A 25,987-nucleotide genomic window follows, 5' to 3' on the forward strand; every position below is an offset into this window, starting at 1 on the left:
CGTTGTCGCATATATGATAGCTCAGAAAATTCATAAAACAGTCCAGTATATATTACTGGCATTTAACCAATACTCTTATCCAGACTGACTTTCAGCATCTTTGCATAGTATCCATTTTTGCAGCTGTATATGCAGTATATATACTGTTATTCATGTTACAGTACCTTGCTCGAGGGTACAACACCACTATCCTACATGGGAATTTTAAATATTCACAGGTTCTACCAATTAATGGCAAGGGATATAGGAGAAGCCTGCCACTTTGGCGAATTTCAGTGGACATCATCAGCAGATGCCAACTGCCTCTTCGCAGAGGATGATTTGAGGGTCCCTCCGGGAGACGGTGTGTTTACAGGCCCCAGCGTGAGCTTGCTGCACTGTGTGACGGCTTTCACTCCAGCACAGCTTGAAATTCCCATGACCAACAAAGCATCAGCATAACACATGTCATAACTGAACCCTGAGTGTACCTCAAGGGAGCTGTGTGTGGATGTTTCAATGCCACTGTTCACCTGGTGAGGAGGAGTGCTGCATTTTGGCAAAGGAATAGATACTGTATACGGTGAGCTCCATAAGCCTTGGGACAAAGACATGTTTTTCCTTCATTTGGTTTTGTACTCCCCTATTTCGGATTTGTAAGACTTCAGCCTCATAATGACTTCCTTGACTTTCATTGGCACAACCCTGGTCTTCATGTTAATAAAAGCCAATAATACACTGCAAAGGCAATCAAAAACCTAGAATCAAGAGTAGATACTGAAAACTCTCTTATACCTGCACTAAGGAAGCAATTGAACACACCTGACTAATGAGAAACACCTGTGAAGCCATTTGACCCAAATGCTATGGTGGCCTGAAATGGGGGGGACCATTTATTATCCAACGGAAATGGCCAGGCGCAGTCTTAAATTCTTAAAAACAAAATGAGCTCCAACATTTATGTTATGAAAGCAATGTACAAATCTACAGGTACTGAAATTAAGTCGGGTTACATTAACTATTAAAGTGGGTCAGAGAAATTGCAGCAACTGTAAATCTTGCATTATATTTATTTCATTTTTCAGAGTGGGAACTCTTAAACCATTGATCAGAATGCACAAAAACTCTTTCTCTGGTTTTGTAGTCAGGCTATTACTGGCTCATGCATTCTCATTTTTCTTGGTATTCTTTTTTCTACATTTTTCCCTTGTGGTCAAACCATCTGATAAAATGTACAACTCTGCCTGAAGTTTAAAGATGTTTAAAGTCTGGAGATTACACATTTTCAAAGACCAGTCTCTCATGATGCATTGCCATTCTGTTCGACAGGTTACTTCCATTCAAAATGGCAGAACCTTGAAATTAGTTGGCGATCACCTTTAGAAAATAGGGTAACAAATTCTTGAAGGAAAGTGCATTCATCCTTCAGTTTGAAATGTGGCACGCTGCATCAGCAAGTTACAGGCAAATGCAATTTATCTAGAAATGTTTATGTTATCCCATATGGCAATGGTGTGTTCACATATTTTCCACGTGCAAGGCACTTTTTAAATAACTTTGTACACTTGAATAATATGTCATGGTGTCAGTGCTGTGAAGAAGATAGAATTGTGTCTCAGTTCTCTTTTGGTCCGTCCTGTGATTTTGGAAGTGTCAGATTCACATAGATGCACTCAGGGATTCTATTGATAGCTGTTACACTGATCCATGTGCAATTGCACCTTCACACCTTTTGAAGCCATTGAGAGCTATGAACCTCTACAGGGAGTTTGCAACCTCTCGAGTTAGATTGGAATCTCACACCTTGTTACATGGGAATGGCTCTGAATCCTTTGCTGTAGGATTTATTTCTAACAGGGTAAGTCTACCACCTGTCAAAATATGAGGGAAAATGTTAAATCTGTGCTGCCACATGACACCGAAAAGACTTAAATCGACAGCATATTTTGACAATACTATAGTCTTGTGCTGTACAGTCATTCAAGATTTTTTGTACAGTTTGACTGTGGTAAAATGAAATATCAGGCATGTTAAATTACTATTCCAAAGCATTTGATTTGTGTAGAAATGATAACATTATTTTGTGCACTTAGACATAGACATTTTTCAATGTCTTCATAGTGTATAGAGTTCTCCATTAATTTGTAGCTATGTTATTATTTTCATGTATCAAAAGTGTACAAAGTCACATCCTTTAGTTGGAATTTGTGTGCCTTGTCAATAGACAATTCCCAGTTTAGCTACTATGATTCACACCAAGCTTTGAAACTGATGAGTTTGGTAGTTCATTCAGTCAAAGCTATCAGTTTTGTACTGATTTGGAGTCTGTATTTCTCCATGTAATTACTTGATAATACTGCCAGGCCATATGCAGGCTTTCTTTCACAATAGCTTTTGGTATTTCAAATTATTTGTGCCATGATCAGTAAGCTTTCAGCTAAAATGTAGCTGCAAATGCGCTGAGCTGACCTCAGTTAATTTATTCAGTGAGTATTAAAATAATGAACACGACATGTTCCCTTGAATTACTTTGTAGTTATGTTTTAGTCATTTTATTTAAGGGGTCAGCGCTGGCAGAGACATTTTTTGTGTTCCCAAAAGAGAGCATATTTTATGTAAAATACATAAAGGAGCTCTGTTCATACACCAGCAACAATAATAGTATATAACTAAATATTGTAATTGCTACATGGTTTGAGGGAAAACAAATGCTTGAAGGAAGATGGTTTTGAATGAATGTTTGTGACAGTGAGGAATGGGGGGCTGCAGTATTAGTTGTTTTTCCTCTTTCTCAGAAGACGGGGCAGCCATTTGCATTATTATGCTAAGGCACTTTCTCTCTTTCTATTCTTCACCATGGCCATCTGATGTTCCTGTCCAGCCCAGCAGCAATGTAGTTTTCTGTCCCACTGGCTTTCCACTGCATCACAGACTTGAGGTCCAAGCTCTCTCTATGGGCGAAAAATGTCAAAAAACATACAAGAATGCTTTTCTCTTTTTTAGTGTATCCATTCATCAGTCGGTGCATGGATTCATTATCCAGCCACTGCTGGGTTTTTATATAACATACTGAATTAAACATGCATGAGGAGACTCGCCCACTGTGGCGGCTGGAATTTGACACTTCAGGGTCTTTTACCACGGCGTGTTTCTCCGTGAAGGTGATCATAATGCTTTTTATCATCTCAGTTTATACAAACAGAAAAGACAGTGATAAAAAAGAAAAGAAAACTGGGGATTTATTGTCAGTATTTGATTATCACAGGTTTGTCGATGCCGTTGACTGCGGCCAGGACATTATTGTCAGAGACCACTACGGCAGTGAATGCCACCTTTTCTCTATTAGCATATATCATCAATTTGCTACAATTTCTGTTATTATCTAAGTAATTGGCAATGTACATCATAGCTTATGGGGGAGAGGCTGTCTCATTTTGCCCCTAACTTTTGCCACAGCGGATAATCCCTCTTCTAATTGAGATGCCAGCCGCTTTTCGCGTTGCTACCCTGTGACTCCCTCCTACACACTGCACCCAGTAGGATGTTAATATTTCCTGGCACTGCCAGCAGAGCCTGTCAGTTATCTCGTAGCAGAGGTGCAGTAAATATCGCGCATTGATTAAGCAGATTTGCATAGGCAGTGCAGGCCCCAGGCATGGAGCTGAATAACCAACAGCATCCACGACGCACTGGACCTGAAATACCATCTCCCTTTGTAGCCAGGGGGGACATCTGCTGTGACGAGGCACCAGAAGAGAGCATCACACAAATGAGCCCAGTGCTTGTCCCTGGGCCTCAGCGCATTCCTGAGGTTTGTCACTTTTCAGGGTGTTGGCAGGCGGAAGGATAGACAATCCTTCTCAGCAGATTTGTTTCTGTCTTCTCCTCTACAGATTGTTATTTTTTTATTTTTTTATTTTCTTGTTTACTTTTGTACAATTGAAACAGTGAGGGTGGACTGCGTTTTATTTTTATTTTTTTTACCTCTCGTGAAACTTTTCTCTCTCATTTTCGTTCCCTGTAAATTCCCTGGCACGTCGTCGTAACTGGTCTCCCGTGGCGACAGCTCACTGGCTTCAGATGGAGGCTTAAAGCCCGGTACCTCGTGGACAGGATCAATCTGCAATTTAAAGCAAACAGGAAAAGAAAACAATTCAGGGCTATTTTTATATCCTTCTTTTTCTGTGCTGGTAGAATTTGTATGCTTACCTTGAAGAGACCATACTGTTCAGCGCTCTAAAGCCCAATACAGTGGGACACATCCCAGCAAGTTTACAGCAGCTGCCTTCTTCTTAGGTTCAATCTCCTCTGACAGAATTTATCCTTTTCACTCTGGTGCCTGCAGACCCCGTCAGTATTCCGTTTCATTGAAGCTTTCTAAAAATAGTAACACCCTTACTCTTTTTATTTTGGATTGTCATATTGTCATGAGATGTTCAATGAAGCAAGAACATTCCATGTCGAGAAAGATGTATTCACGCTTATAATAACTGACAATGCTGAATATTTGCCCTTAAAACCACACACATATCAAATATAAAACGGTATTATTCCCATTTTAGGGGCTTATAATATCTTTCCAAATTCCATAGAGAAGTTCTGTAATCAGTTATTTGATAATGTTATTTGTTTATGTTATGATTATGCAATGAAACATGACTAATGCTCAATTCTGATTGGCTGGGAGGTGTGCATTATTTTGCCATATATGCCTAAAACTTTAATCACCATTCTAAATTGACGCGCATCAATACAACTAATATCGATAAAAATATAATGCTTGCAATAGTGTTAATGATCACCAAATAATATATCACATAAAGGATATCATTCAAGCCACTGCCAACTGAAGCATAGTCAGCTTGATGTCCATGAAAGTATTTAGACAGAAGCCAGTCTAATTATAGCTTGAGTGCATTTATAGTTCAGCCTCTGTTTTAAACATAATTTAATAATTGTCTCGGTAGGTATGTGGCTTGGGTGCTGACAATGGACCAAGGAAACTCAATTCACAGGGTGTGTGCAACTGATCCATTGGACACCTACCGTAACAGAACCCTGATCAGTGCAGCTGATCTTAGGGGCCATCCCACAATGTCCAGTAAGATGTTTGGTTGGCATGCTGTTGGAATTGTTGTACGTTGCTCTGGATAATGGCATGAATGCCATTAATGTAATGTAATGTAATGCATGCCAACCAAAAACAAGTTATGGTGCTGACTCTGCCTTCATGTCCTCTGTACAGTACATGTCTGCATTGTAAAATGCTGCAGTGCCATAATTGTGTGTACTGCCGGGGTGTTGGCACTGTTTGTATTGGTAATTACGCACAAATTCATAGAGCACAGAGCAGTCTGTGTTATACTGTGACATTTTCTGACCATCTGCTCTGCTTGTGGAGCAAAAGATCTTCAAATCAGACACAGTGTCAGAATTTGAAAGGTAATAAATAATTTTGGTATTGTTAATGATTAGGGTTAGGGTTACGGTTAAGTATACAGTATATATATATATATATATATATATATATATACAGTATATGTCAATGTTAAGATCTGATAAATTGAGTCTCATAAATTGTATAAATTGTAAGAAAGAGCAGAAATGACTGATATATTCTCTATGGACAGAGCTTTCAATGTTACATAAACACTTTCATATCAAGCATACTGAGCAATATTCAAATATTTGAAAAAAAAATTTCTACACAAAATATCGTGATACCTTAAACTGGTAGCTTCTGTATTGTACAGTCCGTGAATTATTCTGCTTTGCATAAAGTTAAGTCTCATACTAAAGAATGTCTGGAATAATTCAGTTCTCTCTCCCAGTGGTAAATAAATAAGTAAATAGATAAATAAATATATAAATGGGGCTTCTGGCAGAATTATGTGATTTGTCTTTGCCAGCTGACCTATGCTCTGTCTAATATTATATTTCCCTGTACCTTTGGAGATACACTTATTGATTTATTGATTCAAGCTGCTTTTATTCTAGAGATTTAGCCCAGTGCGGTATCAGATACTGTGTACTGTAGAGCCTTTGTTATTTAGTACACCCTGGCACATACTGCCATTGTACAATCTTGAAATCAACATTAGGAAAAGAATACAAACCTAAGTCTCCAAGAAAATTACGAAAGATATATGGGTAACACTTATGACATAAGGGCTTCATAACACTGCCATAATTTTGTCGTAACTGTGATATGCTGTAATGACCAGTTATGACTAGGTTTTACAGTATGTCATGATTAGGTCAGCTTTATGATGCATGCTGTAGTTCAAGTAAACTTACTGAAAACTTACTGAAAACTTACTGTTCATAGTTGAATGGATGTAGGGCTTGGAAAAGACTGAAATACGGGGCTTTCTTTTCTGAAATACTAAACCAATGTTTTGTTGTTTTAGTATTTCAGGACTGCCAGCTGAAATAAAGCTTCTAGTGATATGGAGCAGGAAAAAATAGGAATGAACTGTTTATTCATTGTGCATGTACAAGAGAGGTGCCGTTCAAATTTCATGCACTGTTTCATGCACTGTTTTTCAAGGAAATTAGTTCTTTGCTATGCAACCAGTCCTTTGCTCTTCAACATCCATACATACTAAACAAGACATTGGCTTTTTTTATTTTTGGTGGTTACTCTTTAAAGCCGAGTGATTGTAAGGTCTTCCCAACCATGGTGAGCAAAATCAATGAGCAATCATTAATTCCTGAAGATGTTTGTGCTTTAAATAATGTTTCATTTCTTGAAGACTGAAAATAAATTGAAAGGATTTGGGGGGATTTGCTTATCTGTGGGACACCGTGAAGCCTTGCATTTCCAGGGCTTTGGAAAGCACACTGAAACTAGTTAATCTCCAACAGTTCAATATTAAGTTTCACCTCACTGTCAGGCCAGTTTGAGTGAGGAAGAGATTAATCCCCATGTAAGACATGGGTGTTGAAGGCTTACACACCACAGAAACACATTTTCACGTTGCTAATACGTGGATTAGGCCATTTTCTCACCAGCGAAAGTAACACAGTGTCATATATCAACGACTCCTCATTGAGGGTCTCATTGAAAATGTACAGCACATCTGCTGCAATAACAGTTATGGAAAGCCGGCAGCAGTAGGATGCAGTCCATCTGGCAGTGGGATTTGACCTCATTCGCAGTGTATTGAATTTATAGATTTACCTGCTGTCAGTATTCAAGAGGGAGGCCGTTTGATGGCCAAGTTATGAACGGGAATAAAATAGATGCAGTGCTGGTGTTTGCTTGCGTGTTTAGTGTGCTTTTAACTTTTAAACTGATGTTAAGCAGGCAAATGTGTTGATTTTATTTTGTTACTTGATGTTTTTTGCTCATAATTGCAATTCTATCATCTATAATTGGGATTTCATCAGTTATGCCATTATCCTTCTGAATTTAAAGCAGTTTTTGTTTCAGAGCACCAGTTTTTGTTTACCCAGTCTGGAAAAAGGGTTACATGAGTGACATTTCTGAATACTGGCTCTGACATACGCTGCAATGTAGGCATTACTAAATCCATAAGGTTACCATATGCATCGTTTCCATGGGGGACGCGTCCCTCCAATATCTGAGAAAGCTTTATCCCACCCCCACAATGTCCCTGCACTGAAACTGGGCCAGATGCACAGCATCTTGCCCCTTCTCCCCCAAACTACAGAAATATTAAAGTCAAGCTAGTCACTTTACTTCCAGACTTTCGCAACCAAACACAAACATGATGCATATCATCAAGCATAATGTGGTGATGCAGAATGATGTAATTAGGTAGTTTTGGTGATGAAATGTGAACATCAAATAGAGATAGATGGAAGATAGAAGCCTTAAAAACACAAAAGTGGATCTCGAGAGAAAACAGACCAGCACAAAAGCCAAGTTGTCAAAGTCGGGTGGCTTTCTTTTATTACTCAGTCTGCGACTCCACCATGGCAAAACTTCTGTGTGACCTGCACTATCTCTGTGAGGATGCCCTTCAAATGAGTGAGTGGGCAAAATAATTTTGAAGGTGATTGGTTTGGGGTTTCTGTATAGCCTGATCTGCGCTGGGCCCACTGCCACTGTGGGTATCAACGTGTTTTCGATTTGTGTAGCAGAGCCTTCATTAAATTTCAATTTAAGATAACGTAATCCACATGCACTGTTTCTAAGTGAAAGCACCGGATCATTTTCAAGATCCAAAAATAAATAGGGTGGATGAAGGTGTGTTTGGTACATTTTCTGATCAAGAAAATTGCTTAGGCCTCCTAAAGATAAGGAATTTGTTGTTTGGTATATCGTTTTATGATCCCTGTGTTATAGCTATCTTGGGAATAGTACATTTCTAGCCATGTTGGTGTCATAGATTTGGAATAATAACCCCGCATTGCCCTCTGTAGCTTGTGAATGTTTGAGGACAGGGAACATCAAGGCGATAACAGATGTATTTTATCGTAATTTGATTATTATAGCTTCTAGTATTACTTTGTGCAGGCTTTGGCTGTAATAGCCAGAAGAGCTAACTTCTAGCCCAGTGATTCAGGGAAGGAACTGCGATGGAACCAAGGAAACTCAGTACATTATTGGCATTTGGCAGATGCTTTTATCGAAAGCGACTTACAGTTGATTAGACTAAGCAAGAGACAATCCTCCCCTGGAGCAATGCAGGGTTAAGGGCCTTGCTCAAGGGCCCAATGGCTGTGCGGATCTTATTGTGGCTACACCGGGGGCTCGAACCACCAACCTTCCGGGTCCCAGTCATGTACCTTAACCACTACGCTACAGGCCGCCCTCAATTCAGAGGGTGTGTGCAACTGATCCAATGGACACCTACCGTAACAGAACCATGATCAGTGCAGTTGATCTTAGAGAGCAGCCCATAATATCCAGCAAGATGGGGAGTCGGGAAATCTATCTAGAAAAGTATACACATTCTATTAACCTTATAAGTTAATTTTCCATAGGATAAACTTATTGCCTTGTTTACTTCTAAGAACTTTTCTGCAGTACCGTTGCATGTAAAACCCATTGTCTTGCAATAGGCTACACAGTAGCTTTGTATGGCAACTTTGCTATTACCAAACTATCACCAAAACTTCTCACAAAACCTCAAATCCTGTGTATAAGTTTCAGTTATAGCCTTGCATTGCGCAACACTGTCAGGGGAAATCCACTGTAGGCTTGGCTCTATGTTGTTTATAAGATTAAATAGTGAAACTGTGGGCCATTTGCTGAGAAATCTCTGATAATTTCACATTTCCTCTGGTATCAGTCATTTACTTATCCCATTGCTTTTTGCATTGGTGAACTTTCTCCCTTTCAGCAATAAGACAGTCTTTTGACACACTAAATATAAATTCAATGAATAATATTATATTTACTAAGACCAATATTTTACAGCACATCAGTGTGGAGAGTTTCTCTGCCTGCTTGCTTATCAACATGAATTTGAATGCATTTCAACCAGCAGGATGTTCAATTTTATATATGTTTTTCCAACCAAAAGTGCCTCCCCACAAACTCACATCCCAGCTGGGTCCAGCCAGCAGGCCGAGAACAATATTTTATTGCCCCGTCAGGCTCAATAATATTTATGGTCTTATGTTCTTATTGAGGAGTGCGAACTTCATCACGCCCTGTGTTATTTATAATTTCATAAACCTGTTCTATGACAGTGTTTATTTTATCCCCATTCTAATCTGCTCCTAATAAAGACATGCCAAGCAAGCAGTGTGAGGAATGATGGCTCTTCGCGCAGAGCTGGGTGTGAGTTCAGGGGAATAGAGGGATAAATCAGAATTGTGGGCTACTGAGGTGCAGAGATAATCTCCCAGTGCTTCGCCTGAATCAGGCTTTTCCTCTCAATAGCAATGATCTATAGTAATGAAAATCCATGCAAACTATTGGGGGAAGAAGATTGAGGTGACACTCGCTGTAAATAATTAAAGTGGGCAAACCGCGACGACAAAAAAAAAAAATAAGCGGGAAATATCGACGAGTCAGTGAAATAAAAGATCTAATAAACAAAAACTTTTTAAATTACCCTTCACTTACAGCGAAAAGAGGCAGCACCTACACCGTAAAGTTATCTTCAGCTTTCGCCGATAAAGCACTCAGCGCGGTGCACATTTTCAGAATTATGAAAACTCATTTCAACTGTGCCATTCGAAAGTTCATATTTCGCTGTCGTCCCTTTTGCGACTGACCTTGCTGAAACTACTATCCTTGGCCAGAATAAAACTTTTCAGCTTGGCTATGAGAGCTACATGTAAGGTTGTGTGTAAGTGCTTAAGTCTGAAAGCTTTCTCTTTTGTGTGTTTTTGTGTGTTGCTCCTGGTGTAACTGAAGACAACGGACGACATTGGCTCCTCCGCGGAATGTTCCAGCGATGACGAGGACCTGGAGGAGTGTGACTCAGGACATGCAGGTGGGCTAGGTTAGTTTACTTCTGCTTGCTCTAACGTGGTTTTCCTTCATTTTTGATTTGCAACCAAGGATCTTCTCCTTAAAGCATCACTCCCCATGGATGCATTAAGTGTAACTTTAAATAATACTTAATACAGAAAGCCATTCTTATTTTAATAGGGCAAAGTTAAGCACCCTAAGGTCCTATAAATTTAGTTCTGATACTGACACCAGTCCCAGTGAAACAAGTATTTAACATTTAAGCAGATCATGAATCCAGTAATTTCAATGACATCAATGAGAATGATAAGCTACACTTGACCATGGGGTTCTCAGAGTGGTTAACATGGTAAAAAAAAGTTATACTAATTTTGTCCTCTCAGCATTTAATGAGAGCAAAAAGCTTTAATTCAAAAGTACAAAATTAGTATTAAGGAATACCATGTTCTCTGCACTGATGCTTCAAAATGTATCATATTTAAAGATTTATTGCCATGTGGTATTGACTTGCATTTTGACAAATGATACATTTTGAGATTTTATTTTTAAAATTTGCTTTCAGCAAAATTATGATGTGATATCTAGTAGATTACCTGCAATTGAATTAGTGACCTTTTTGTTTGTTACTTTTGTTCTCTCATTCGTAGAGGCTTGCCTTAAGTTAAACATTTTAATAGAGAACAGATATCATCGAATTTCTGTGTACAATTTTTTGTTTTGTTTTTTTTTGTAGTTTTGTTTAAAGGTGAACGTGTTATGCTGCTGTCGTTCTATTAAAAGCAAAATATGAAAAATACAATACAATAGATAAATATAGGCTTAAAACATCATTCACACTGAGTCAACACTTGTTTTTGAGAGAACTGGGTTGTAGACCTATTTTATCTTGGTAGAGCTGTAACAGCAAAATGTCTGTCAAGTCACTGTAATAACAAAATAAATACATTTTAAAAAATGATATGTTGGTAGGGCAGCTATGAAACGTATAGCTAAAGTATGCATCTCAATCGTATGTATTTGAAAACAGCTTTTATAGTGCTGTTCTGTCCTTAAATAACATCATAGCATGAATAATATGCCCAGATCTATCCAAATGATTACAAAACTTATGTAATTTTCCTTCTTCTCATAGTTTGTTCAGACCAATGTAATAGATGCAAGTCTATTCCCACAAGTAGTTGCAGAATGCAAATTAATCAATATAAAATTTTTCCTAATTTTGTTTTCAAAAAAGAACAAAAACATAAAACTCCCTATGGTGATAGCGCATATTTATTCATTTCTCATCTGGAGGTCTGCTCACCTCCATAAATAGAGGAAAAATAATGTTTTATGTTGGTGGTAAATTGAAAATGTCAATCGACCCGGCAGATGACCTGTTTAAAATTCCTGGGACATCTCTCGTGGCTGTAATTGCTTCATTTTCAGCTTTGGATTAAGCAAATAAAGAGAAGAGAATGTAGTCTGATAAGAGAGATTCAGCGCACTTGGAAAATACTACCAAATTATGCAACAGCTTTTAGGAGATTTTACTTGTGGAAAATTAATTGAGAAAAATTTGCCTGGTTTTAATCAGACTCCTCTCTAGAATACGGGTTGCTTTATTGGCTCTTAATCAGATCCATTTCAGGGACATGACAGGCTGCTGGCTAGTTTTGTTTGCATTTATCCATTTTGCTATGACAAATTTCTGATAGTTCTTTTAAAGGTCAATCTCGAGTTCTCTCAAAGAATACTAAAGAGATATATAAACAGGTTCAATTCTGTTTTGTAGTCACTAAGTTACATATGAAGACAGATATCAACAGGCCCCCAGTCATCCAATCACATGTTTACACAGAAATTCACGCCTTCATTCTAACCCCCACATCAGTTGACGTGGATAGTTGCATGATACGTGATTTTTTGTGTTTAAATGTTTTGTTTTGTGTATTTATTTTTTTGGTAAGCACGCCTAGGTATTTTCTTCCCCTTTGTTTTTTTCTCATTTTGGTCTCTAGAGGTCTGTTTTTAATTTGGTGTACATATCTGCCAATTATCCAAAGTAAAACATTCCTGTTGTTTCGCCTCATCTTGTGCCGCATGAATCTTTGGTGGTTGAAAATGACTTTTTTTCCTACATTAAGTATTTGTGCCATAGGCTTTTACTGAGGCATTCCCATTTTTTGATTAACAAAGCAAATAAAAGGCAACAAAATCTTTTCTTGCCATCAACCCCCTTTTTGGCCCCCAGTGGGCTGCCCTATTCGTCTTAAGAAAGTTGTGTGTGAAAGAATGATCCCCTCCCCACCCTTTTCCTGCTCCCCCTTGTCTGAGACCTTCTACATATACAGTAATGTCTTTTTGGATGCAGATGGCATAAAAAGAATTTTATTGCCACAAAGTATATCTGTTTTTCTATTTTATTTGTTGATCTTAAAAGTCATTTGTGGCATGCAATAGTTCTAGCTTCTTACTAACTACAACTAACCTCCCAGTGACTCTCATCATCCAATGCATGGACTTTGATTGGCACCATTTTGTATGTTTGAGTCATTGCTCTGCATACAGGCTAACACAGCCAGTTGTGTTCTGTTTAGTTCTAGTTCGGCATCATTTAGTGCAGCCGCAGCGAAAGCTGCAGCTGTGTTCTTTCTCCTCAGCGATGTCTGTCTGTCTGTCTGTACGTCTGTCTGTTTGTCTGTGTCTTGAGGTGTCGTCACGTGATTCTGTTCTCTGTTTGTAAAATTGTTGGATTTTCCCTTGCCCCTGAAGGAATTCCATAAGAAGGCGAATGTCAATTCAAAATCAAGATTAAATTAAAAAGTTACTGGTCATGTACTATCAGTTATTTGAATTATCATATTGCTACATATAGTTATTTCATATGACAAACACACATACAGTAGCTGCAAATATTTTCTAACACCCAGTTGGTCTCATGGTGTGTAATTCAGTATCTGTGCAGCTGAACAACCTTGCTTTTTAGCCTAAATTACAAAACATCTGTTCTATTTTATTTGAGAGTATTAAATACAGAAACTATTATCTTTTGGGGAAAAAATGCAATATTGTGTCTTCAAGCCATTTTTTGACAAGACAAGTTTTTAGCTTTGTCTGATAATGGCTGCATTGATTTTAAGACAAATGTGTTATAATCTGCTCACAAACTTTTTTTTCCAGGATTCACTAACAAGCAATTCAGCATGGATCATTATTAAAATAATGATTTATGTTTACATGTTTCAAATCTGCCAGTTTATTTGAACTCTCTATTACCTGAGCTTATGGGATAAGAAGAAATGTAGCAGCTATGTAAAAGCTCTCGATGGTCAGACCCCCAAACTCTTCGTCTGGCCTTTGAAAGAGGTGTCACATTTGAGAAGCATTGGAAAACACATGCAAAACCTCTTACTAAGTCAAATATATTTTTGTTCTCTTACATTTCATTTCAGCCACCCATAATGAGATCTTTGGGCTTGTGGGCCAGCTACATCTACAGCACCTTACTGTGAGCTTCCAGATGTGGCTATTGATATGGAAACATAGGAAGCCTGAGATATCAGCCATGATTGTTTGGTCGCAGCAATTTTACAGCACAGACAGCATGAGAGAGAGAGAGCGGAGAGAAAGAGAGAGAGGAGAAATAGAGAGAGTGGGGAGGGAGAGAGAGAGAGAGAGAGAGAGAGCGAGAGAGAGACTGTGATTTAAAATGGAAAATGTGCAATGCGGTTGGCCCACTGATATGAAATCCCATATTTATTGATATGAAATGAAGGATTAGAAGGGAGGATTAACTGACGGTCTTGGGCTGGCAGGAGAGAGTTGTTTTGAGGGCCAGCTCCATGGCTGTCATGTCTCAGCAGGATCACTGTCACTTCAGAACAAGCCTTAAATCAGTTAAAGGTTATTTAGCTGACACATGTCTGGTTTGGTAAGACGTGATTGTTACCCCTCACACACACACCCCACCCCCACACACCACCACCACCCCCCACGTTCCCAACAGTGGGTTTTTATAGACAGAATTAAAACGAGAATTTTATCGTATCATATTTTATCGTATTTGAACAAATCACTGGCAAGAAAGTGGCTGGCCATAATAGCTGAAATTGTACATTTCTCGCCCTACCTGCCAAGTTTGTATATAGTAAAAGTTTTATTAAAAAAGGGAATTTCAGCAAGGGTTTGCTAATGGCTTTGCTATAACTTACAGGTGCTGGCACTGGCTAATCAGAGCCAGACCCGTGTCATTAAGCCCAGATGTCAAAAGTGCATGTTCCCAGAGCCTCCACATCCACTCGACTGCTAAGTGTTGTGTGGCATTATTCTTAGCAGTTGCTGGGGAGATGAAGAAAATATGTATAAATAAAAAATGTCATTTTTCCCAATCATTTACATATGTACATCTCCTGGTTCCCTGCTGTTGGACGGATAACTCAAGGCCAAGCATAGTCAGTTACAGCACATTACTGCTAAAAACCGAGTATATCAGATATGCCGGTACCTGATGTATGGCCCAGAGAGAACAGAGACATTAGGTTTCAAAGTCTATACATTTTGTTTCAGACTACATCCAAAAACCATTTATTTCCGTAGCATAAGTGCCTTGGCATTTGCTGACAGAAGATTTTCATCCTGGCTTTGTGTGCCATGTCATGGATATGAATCTTAGATCAGAGGTTTCAGCACATGGGACTTGGGTGCTGTATAGATATATTAGGCTTTATTAAAATCTCCATGTAGTCATCTAGAGCAGGGATGGCCCCCTTTACCTCAGAGTGAGGTGTGAAAACAGTCTTGCCAATCGGTAGAACTAATTATTCAGCTAATTACCTGGGTGAAAAGAAAACCAGGGCCAGATTTGGATTTGAGGTCCAGACTTGATGATGGCTGATCTAGAGGCAGGAGAAATACTTCAGAGTGAAGCATCAAAGTATTGTTGATGTTTCACAAAATATATTGCCAGTAAATTACTGCAATATGCATGTCTGCAAACCATTCTAGACACTTTCCCTCATTTTTTAAAATGCCGGTGAAGAAACGATTACTGGTCAGAATCTGGTGATCATTTTGGAACCTTTGATTGTTTTTCTTCTTTGGAGAAAGATCCTCCAAATATCTGTGGGAAGTGGACCGACAATCACTGTGATTCACATGAAGCCCAAGGGGTTATGATGCTTATTAATGTAACACCTCATTCAGCCTCAGCCTATTCACCTGCTTTGATTCTTACCACCTAAATTCTTTCATTTCCCTATGGCTGTTTAACAAATGGTAATAGAGAGTCCAGAAATAGGCAGTTTTAAACATTTCTGACATTACACAAGATTATTGAGTTTTGTTTAGCATGTTTATATTTCTTGATTCAGTTTGCTTTATGTATGTGATTATTTTTTAAGATTGACTTTAATTGGCTGAATACCCTCATAATGTGATTATCCCTGAATCCCCTCCCCCTTGTTAAAAACCGCTGTGCCCTGTCTTTGTCGATGATATGAACACTAAATGTTGTGATTGCCTTGTCATATCTCTGATGCCACGGCCAATCTTTTCAAAGAGACAGTGTGAGTGGAAATGTTATGCCACACCAGTTACATTCGCTATGAAAGTGAATCACTGGTCCTGCATGATGAAAACTTGAGAGTAGGGGTTGGCGGTACAGTCACTGATACTGCTTTGACGTGGTGCTAAAGGCACAGCAGCTAACCTTTCGGACTGATGGTCATAGACATTTTCATGCTCAGTTCCCATTAACTTGAGCTGGATGATTTTAGTTCATGATTTATTTGCGAATGTTCTGCATGGAGTCTCTTTAAAAATGACGCATGGCATTGTGTTGGAACCTGGGTGAAAAATAGTTTGTCTTTAATGAGTGCGGGAACAGTGCCTATGCACTTGCACCTCTATTAGAGCAGGCAATAATGAGCTCAAAATAAGATGTGAGATTAATGTTCTAGTTGCTGCACCTATTTTTAGAATGCACTCCAGAATTTCTTTTTTTTTTCTTTTATCAATTTCCAAAACGACACTTTCCCATATTCCTTAAAATGTCTACATATCTACAGTCTCTGCCGACCTTTACTACAAACAGTTAAACAAAAATGTAATTCACTTAAAAATAAATATTTATGAGCAAAGTATATTTTACAGAATCACAATGAACTTTATAGTTAAGTATCCAAATTCAACAAAGTAACACTTATATTATTCTATAATTACAAATTATTTGGTAAATAATGATGTACAGTTGTCACTACAAGCCGTTGCTTGGTCCCCCAAAAGTGAGTTTTGATCAAGGTACCTGTGCATGATGCATTGTTAAAATGAAAATCTACTTTTAAATTAGCCATATTAGCGTAGCATTGTTTGTCCTCGACTGCAGTGCTGATTAAAGGGAGGTTAATTATTGCAGATTAACACGTAATTAGACAGCACTCCAACAAACCAACAAACCAACAAACGCAGTGAATGAAGGTCAGAACAAAAAGAGCAATTTGAAAGATTAAAGGACCTTCCTCTACAGCTTTTTACCACCGCAGGTCTGCTTTATCAAACAAATACTGGTTGTTTATCCACATTGAGAAATCAAATAAACATCCAATCATTAATTGAAAAAGAGATCTGTCCATATAACACACAGTAGTCCCTTCTTGTTTTAGAGATCTTTATTTAGGACAGTGGGCCATCTTCCCGGTAAGTAATTATTCCCCAAAACATTCACATTATGAAAGTACTATACATTAAATATGTCATGAAACACAGTATGATGATGGGACAAGCTTACTTATAACCAACCATATTTTTGATTAGTATAGTCATAGTCTGATACAAGACACATATTAGCGTCTTATAAAGAGACAGCCATGTTTTTACCAATGCTGAAAGAAGGGGAGATGTCCCATATGCTATTTTATATTTGTACCCGATTTTGTTCCATTAATTTTCTATCCTCCTCTAATTTCAAATTAGGCCATCCAAGAACAATTCCAGTTCTCCTTTGAATAGCTTCTGTTGTTATTCATAATAGGCCTAAATATATTCACATGTAAAAACAAAAACTAATCCCTAATTTTGGAAGGCTCAGAAAAGCATACTGTCAAACATAACTACATGAAAATGGCAAAACTTGAATGACAAGAACCTTGTGTAAGGCACACTAATTTGTTCTTTAAGTGGAAGTAAATCCATGGAAGCTTCCAGTATGTACTAATGTAACAACTTGCAGTGGATGCTCACCTTCCACACTAACAGCTAATTTTTTGGGCTTAAATAAACAAATAGCATTTCATTATAGCAGATTATGTCTTACAAACTTTCCCTGCAGACTACTCTCTTCCTCTGATTGCCTGGCTTGATTGGATTTCAGTCAGAACATAATATCGTAATTTCAACCCTTTTTAAACCAGCATTTTGGGTGCGTTTCCCAAAAGCGTTGTACTTAGCAGACGCTCTTATCCAGGGCGACGTACAATGTTGCCTAACGATGGTAGCAAGTTTTTGTTGCAAGAACCGTGGATTTCCTGAACCTTCTCTTGGACAAACATTAGCAAACATCATTGAAAAATGTTGTTGTCGCATCATATTTATAGGTCTCATACTTATGAAAGTGGCAACTTTATGCTCATTTAGCACAGCCTTATTAGTTACAGTACTATTGTATTATCGTCTAAACCTTCCCAAAATCACATAAAGACATAAAATCCATGACTATGCCATGTGTACATGAAGCACAAATAGCTGACATTGTCGACAAATAGTTGCAGGGAGACTTTATGAGCCTTGCAAGGGTGCATTGAACATAATAGTGTTTGTCTTGCATTCAGGGTGAGGGTATTTACTGCACATCAAGCCCTTTCACCCTTTGGAAAGTAAAATAATTCTGTCCCAAATGTCTTCAGTTTGTAGCAGATCACATTCAATAATTAATGTACTTATTCATAGACAAAGCCTGAATTCAATCTACATTTGGATTTAAACACAGTTTGTTTTACCACAATTCATTTTTGGTGGTTTTAGAATGAGCTAAACTGTTAGACCACGGTTGATTAACTTCAGCCTTTAGTGATTCCTTACTCAGTGCATCAACGGGGAATATTTACCATTACAACACTATAGTAGAATGCTAAATACTAAGCAAACTAATATAATAGTACTATTACTATTGTAAACTGTGCTATATGAAGTACATTTCATTAGAAACACACTGTAGGTATACCTCCTTTCATGTAAACCATTGTCTTTATGGGAAAAAATTAACTTTCATGACATTTCATGATTGATTTACACAACTCAGACCGGTCCCTAACACCCAGAAACAACCCAGCATAAAAGCTATTTCACAGACCTGTGACTCTTAAAAAGCATTTCTAAAAAGCATCTGCCAGGTTCCCTTTTCTAGTTGAGCCATATGCTCAGTTAAATACCCTTGAACATCCCAACAAGAAGGAAGCCACTAGGTTTGAAGTGGATGCCATTTTACAAAGCCTTTTACCGCAGTGTCCTTCAGCTCACAGAAGCAATTCACATCTAGAAATCCAGACACCTTGTCAAGAGTGAATTATGCCAAATCTTCCATTGCTTTTTCAGTGCCTTCACTGGCGTCTGTTATTACACGATAAAGCCAGTGGTATTCATCTTGTATAGGCTGTTAACACGTTTTATACAGACCGCCAAAAGAGTATGTCCTATGCACAGGCATGGTAGCATTTTCACAAGGGTTCAATATGGGATTGTTGTCACATTTGTATTGGATTTTAATTTCTTAATTTTATTGTATTTTATTTATTTATGTTTTGGGGTGGGAGGCAAGTATTTGCCTGTGTTACAATTAAAACCACTATCTCCAAATTACACGACACATGAGAACACAACAATGCCATCTAATGGACATCTAATGCACAGAGACATAACCCTGGAAATACAAGTAATAGGGTTCAACAGTGTCAATTTTAGCCAAAATAATAGCATACAGTGCAATACTGTTCCATTTAATTTCAGCATTAAAACCTTGTGCCCTCTTGTGGAATTCCTCAATACTCGGTTTAAGTGTTTAACCAATGGCTGTGGGTCCTGTGCTGGGCATTTTACATTATTGTAGCTGTCTCAAATGATCCAGTGTTAAAACCAATAGAGGAATAGCTTGATATATCTAAAGTCAAGCAGATAATTTGACACAAAGCAAATATCCCTAAATTGCTCTCACAAGCATGTTTAAAGGTTTGCTGTATTCCTTGAAATTATATAGTCTAGGTGAAATGCTTCTGTCCTGAGCTATTTCACCCACATTTGTTTCTAATATTTACTGACACTTGAGTATTCACAAGAACCTACAGCCTTTGGTTGAACTGTTCCTCTGACCTATAACCTTTCTCCCTGCTAACCTCCTCCTTACCCTAGCTTGCTGTACCGTTCTTCTACTTTCCCTAAATGCAACTTACTTTAAGCATGCATTAACATCTTGCAGTAAAAAATAACCCATTTTCAGCCAATTTCTTCTCTTTGACGTACATCCAGACTGCACGCCTGTTATATGTTTTAAAACTACTAATAACAGATATATTTGTCGTTGGAACACATGAAGGAGGTGACAGTTGCCTACAAACTGTCCCTCTTGACTGTGTGTTGGTTTTAGTGTGTGCATCTGGTTGTTCATCTATAATAGTGTGTGAAAATTGAAATTGCTTTGTTCTTTCTTCCCTTGGGAATCTTTTTTTCATAGTTTATCTATTTAAATCTGCATATATATCATTTTGTTGGGTTTTTTAAATTGCAGATCTGTTTGGTTTTGTTCAAAATTGATGTCTAAAAGCTGAAAATTAGCTGTGAATATTTGAATCATCTCTACTATTACTTTCATAAATCTATATTTTCTTTGTTTCCTTATTCTTTTGGATTTGGAACCACTCCAGTGAATGTTCTGTGGGCAGTAAGGCAGCGCTAAAAATGTACTAATATTTAATATGTGGACAATTGGGGATTCTCAAAATAAGGTTAACAAGCCTCCTTCCCGGTGACTATAGCGGTAGAAAACACAGGAATGTCCCACATCACTATCAGCGAAGAGGTTCCAGATCTTTCTTTAGCTTGGTTTTTTTTTTTTTTCTCTATGTTTTCTAATTTTTTTCTAAAGGCTATATTTTTTTTGACAAAGAATTGAATTAATGAATGATCGAACTGCATGGCGAAGAAGTTGCAGTTTAGGGTTTGTGAGATTGTCAGTGTTAGAGTTCTGTTCTTTTTGTAGATGGGCATGTATATGCTCATTGTTTTGTATATCCCCATCCCTTCCTTACAGCCAAAAGCTCTAACGCCGCCCGAGCGCTTCGTACCGCCTTTACATGGACATGGCAACTGACTTACACATTCACCCCCCTCATTGTCATCTCCTATGTAGTATGTTCATAGGTCCAGTCCCCCCCACATCCTCCCTCTACCCCTTTAGCAATGTTAAAATATGTACAGCCGACCATTCGTTCAGATCTAAAGAATAAATAAATCTAAGCAAAAACTTTCAATTATTAGAATGTAGATATTTATTGAAAAGAGCAAATCTATCGATGCAAAAGTTATAGATGTACAGTTTTTTGTAATACCTGAGTTATTTATCAGAGAGAAAAAAAAACAAAACAGAATAATGGTGAAGTTTATTTTTCATGTTATGTGGTGTGGATGTATGTGTTGTTGCCTCCCTGTACCATCTTGTCTAAAATATATTAAACAAGAAATACAATTGCTAAAGTAAATTTTACAAAAATTTAACTATACTTGTCCAAGAGCATTCTTACACAACTTTCTTTTGTAAATTTTTTTTTTCTTCATGCCAAAATCATGCGGGCAATTTGTTGATGTAAGTTGACGGAAACTATGTGGTATGCCTTTCTTTCTTCGATACTTTTTTGTAGGCTGCTATGATTTTCTAAGCTGAATTATATTTTTGAATTTTTGCTTTCTTTTCCTTTTTTAAATGTACTAAGCCCTTTTTACTAAATCTAGCTGTGCCTTTAGTTTGTGAATGTCTAATGTAATGTTTGCTGTAACTTGTGAGTACTAAATAATATTTTACCTGTATGTTTGCCTTGATTTTTCTTTTTTATGATTTGATATTTGCATCTTTGTTTAGTGCTCTATATGCAAGCGTTTGCAGTCTATACGCAGCCTCCATGGCAGAGGATTTTGGCCACTTCAGTGATCAACTGACTGTTCCCTTTGCTCAAAAAGCCATATTAATTAAAGAAAATATTTTAAAACCACCTTTTCTACTGGATATTTTATTTTCTATGAATGCTTCCCGATGCATGAAAACACCCACCCACACACACACACACACACACACACAAACACACACAAACACACACACAAATCCCAGTGCCATCACTATCCTTTCCCAACAAGTTCAACTTTACCGTGTTTTGGCTGTAAAGATTTGCAATGCAAATGCACAACTCCCAGAGAGTCTCTAATCAGTACATGATCCCTGTATTGCTGTTGTCTTGTTTTCTAGTGTTTTTAATGAGCTACTTTTCCTGAGACACAGAATTCTGCTAGATTTTGCAGGCTATTTCACATGTCATTCTACATGTAGAGAGGATAAGACTGTATTATGATTTTAAGGATAATAGTATTTTAAATGTATATCTACATAAAATAAGCCCATAGTCAACATCTATGACCACCAGACAAACACATGAAGAAGAAAGAGCACACAATAGGCACACTGTCGAAAGGCTAACACTCAGTTGTTTACTGAACCCTTTGGTAACATTCTGCCATTTTGGTAGCTGTATAAAGCCAGTCAAAAGGCAAGACAATTGGGCCTGTGGGGGAGCCAGGTTTAAAATGGAGGATTTGAGAATGGCTGAAAGGTCTGGAGGTTGGGCACTGGATCTGCCATCATTACACCTTCTTCAGACTCCTTAGAGTGCAGCCTTAGGTGTGACAGAGCACTGATTATTATTTGAAAAATAAGTAAATAATCTTTAGGTCCCTTTATCCCAATGCTCTGTGTAGATAGATGCATGCAGCTATGGCCCAAACTAAATAAATCACAAGCACAAGCTTGATGATACATTCTCTCCATGAATGAACCATAAGGTTTCATATATACGTATATAACGTATTACCTGGTTTATCATTTCGGCGAGTGGATACCAGTTAAGTTTTCTTAGGCTTAATGTCTGGCTCGCCCTTACATATCCCACAAAGCCTTTTGATGCAGCGTAATAGTTTGTTTTTGCTTTATTACTTTCTTTCTGTTATTGGTATTGTTTGATTCTGTTTTTACTAATATGGTATTGGTACGTATATTTTTTTAATTTCTACTAATTTTACGAATGATTTTTATAGTGACACAAATGCATTTGCTCTGGTTCTAACATCTCTTTCGTTTCTTTTCGATTCTAGGAGATGAATTAGTAATTCCTGTACTTATAGAGGATCCCTTAGCAATCCCTCCTGTAGCTACTCGTGCACCCTTCATTACCCTCCCCCCAACCTCTCGTCCCCTCCTTACCATTATTGAGACCACCAAAGAGTCCCTGTCCATGGCCACTGAGGCGGGGTTACCTTGCTTGTCGGACCAAGGCAGCGATGATTGTGATGATGATGGCTTGGTGATATCTGGGTATGGCTCAGGGGAAGCGTTCGACTCTAACCTGCCCCCTACTGATGATGAAGATTTTTACACCACCTTCTCCTTGGTAACAGATAAGACCTTGTCTACGTCGGCCTTTGAAGGTGGCTACAAAGCTCACGCGCCTAAGTGGGAATCCAAGGACTTTAGGCCTAACAAAGCCTCCGAATCTGGTAGGACTACTACCACCACCCTGTCCCCTGAGCTGAGTCACTCCGCAACTCCCTCCACGCCTCAAACGCCACCCAAACTGCCTGCAGGCAAAATGAATAACCGAGAGCTAAAACCCCAGCCAGACGTAGTCTTGCTTCCATTGCCCACTTCCTTTGAGCTAGACAGCACAAAACTGAAGAACCCATTAATAACCTCCCCCATGTTCCGTAATGTACCCACAGCAAACCCCACGGAGCCGGCCATCAAGCGGGTTCCGGGGGCCTCTGAGGTGGTCCGTGAATCTAGCAGCACCACTGGAATGGTCGTCGGAATAGTTGCTGCGGCCGCTTTATGCATCCTTATTCTACTGTATGCTATGTATAAGTACAGAAACAGGGACGAGGGATCGTACCAAGTGGACGAGACCAGAAATTACATAACCAACTCGGCACAGACCAACGGAGCAGTGGTAAAGGACAAGCAGCAGAGTTCGAAAAGCAGCAGCAAGAAACAGAAAAACAAGGACAAGGAATACTACGTGTAAAATATAACGCCAACGAAAAAAGATACAAAAAGGTACATTGTAAAATGATTATCGTATCAGGAGCTGCAATGAATGAAGGAGAAAAGAGAACTGAAACATTGCGCTGAGTCAGTGGACTATGAAATGTACTGTAATATAAAGCACACTTACTATTGTAAGCATACCGAGAAGGCTAATAGCAACATTAGTGACCTTATTCTTCTATCTGGTCAGAGACGTTATCAGTGTAGAATATTTCACAGCTACATCATTATCCTAAGTGACTTTTAGAGGTATGTGATCCTTGGCGTAAACCTTGTTTTTTGTAACCCTGTAAAGAAAAGATCATAATTTTGGCCATTTCAAGCATGTGTGCGACATGTAGTGCTGGCATCTTTACAAGAGTGGGTCAGAAAAAAAGGATCATTGTAAAAGTCAAAAAAGGACTCTTGCCATAAAAAATGACAACTTTGTATTGTTTCTACATTATAAAGTGTGGTGTCTTATAATTTTTTGCTCTGTGCAAAAAAACAATGTATTAAATGAAAAAATGTGAGAAAAACGGTCTAAACAGATCTCTGATAATCTCGCAGCACTGTTAACTGATCTCAGCCTAATTCTTTTAATCCTATAACCGACAACGATGCTGAAACGTCCTGTGTGGAGAAAGGTGGTCGGTTTTTCTTCTCGGTGAAAAGCATCTGATTGTAATGCATGCCATCCCAGTGCTACTGTATATGGTGTTCATTTGAGCAGATCTACCAGGCCAAGCAATTCATCATCAAAGCAACTGTTCCTTTTAAGTTGACAACAAAGAAAAAGAAAATCCCAGATATATATTTTTACTTTCAATCAGTGCTGGTTATATGGTTTGCAGCCTTCTGTGTGTTTGTCCATTTCCTCCCGTTCGATTTGATTATTTTCTTTTTTTTTTATGAAGCTGCTGTGACAGAAATGATCCCTAAATGTCTACAAGAGACTCCTACAGTACTATAACACTGTTCAGGATGTTTAAACAGAAATAAATCTAATGTGAAAAGTGTGAATTTTATCTGTTGTCACAGTCAACTGTGTCAAACAACAAATTTGTTTACATATTTTATTACATTATAGCTGTTGTACTTTGTAGGTAGATATTGTACATAACATTTAAGTTGTAATTTTTTTAGTAATTTTATTGTACAGACTGATCATTTGGTTTATCAGTGTATTTCATGAAGAAAATCAAAACTGTTATCTGAAATGGAGAAAGACTTTGGAGCAATGAAAATATACACATATTTTGTAAAGAGAGGAGAAAAATATTGTTAGGTTAGAGATCTAAACTTTCTCGCTGATGTTTCTAAGTCGCATGAATATTTGACTACTGGAAGTTGTCAATCAAATACAAAATGCCCTTCTTAATTGTATCAAGGCTTCCTTGTTATCAATTATTTCATGTTATTTTTATTTACAAAGGAATATACATATAATAATAAAGACAGAAATAATGGATGCTGATGTGCAGTTGAGAGAAACTACTTAAACACAGTGTGATTTTTACTGCCATGTCTGCTGTCACGGACCACTGAAATGCCTGTATTCAATTCCGTCTTTTATTTGAAATTACTGCTTATCTACATTTGTGGTTTACTTTTGTAGTCTTAATTTGTTTTCATTTTTATAAACATGTGCACATTGTAAGTGGGCCTTTCTTTTCTTTGTTTCATTGTTTTTTCAACAGCTATTGTGTATTTCCATAAAGATTTTGATTTTCTGTGTTGCCACAGCTTTTACATTCATTACCACATTCATTGTTTTGCTTTGAACTCAAGGACATGCCTAGCAATAAAATGTTCTTTCCAAAGCGTCAATGTTAGGATGCAATCTGCTGTTTGTGACATTGTACAAATGTCTTCAAAAATACCTTCTGTAGAGTCCTTGGATGAAGATGATCCCTCTCCCATTTAATTCATTGATTTCATCGCATTTGGTTCACTTACCAAGCTGTTCATCTGAGACAAACTGTAGAAAAGCAACTTTCATTCGTACTGCTCTGCTTCAATTCCAGGTTAATATTGGTGGTGATTTTGGTTTGTAGCCCTTATCCTTGTTAGCCTTTGAAGCAGGTGTTACACAGGCTTTCCAGGTTAATGGTCATGGTGTAAAGCCTTGATTACCGATGTTATGAATGCCTCTGACCGAATCTGCACAAACTCAGAGAAGAAGCAGGAGCTCTTCTTGTCAAGACTGCATTCCCAGAACTCCTGAACAACAGTAGGGCACTCTTTACTAAATATCTGATTTTACATTGATCGGTTTCTTCATTGTTTCTTCTCATGTGTTT

The 25,987-nt window shown here is 38.0% G+C and overlaps 1 protein-coding gene across 18 annotated transcripts in view; it reads left to right on the forward strand.

The window, feature by feature from the left end:
- The window catches only part of nrxn3a (neurexin 3a), a 329,043-nt gene extending 303,529 nt beyond the window's left edge, over positions 1 to 25,514 (forward strand). For 5 of the 18 annotated variants that reach the window (XM_061233220.1, XM_061233238.1, XM_061233247.1 and 2 more), the window contains 2 exons: positions 10,319 to 10,397; positions 22,757 to 25,159. In XM_061233220.1, the coding sequence (XP_061089204.1) occupies positions 10,319 to 10,397; positions 22,757 to 23,682 (1,005 nt within the window). In that variant the 3' untranslated portion in view covers positions 23,683 to 25,159. Of the gene's footprint in view, positions 1 to 10,318; positions 10,407 to 20,651; positions 21,607 to 22,756 lie in introns of those variants that run through there. The other 13 variants (XM_061233271.1, XM_061233293.1, XM_061233308.1 and 10 more) reach the window with 7 other exon arrangements.
- Positions 25,515 to 25,987: the final 473 nt, after the last annotated feature.

The sequence above is a fragment of the Conger conger genome, chromosome 1, assembly GCF_963514075.1.
Source record: "Conger conger chromosome 1, fConCon1.1, whole genome shotgun sequence".
Classification (NCBI taxonomy): domain Eukaryota; kingdom Metazoa; phylum Chordata; class Actinopteri; order Anguilliformes; family Congridae; genus Conger; species Conger conger.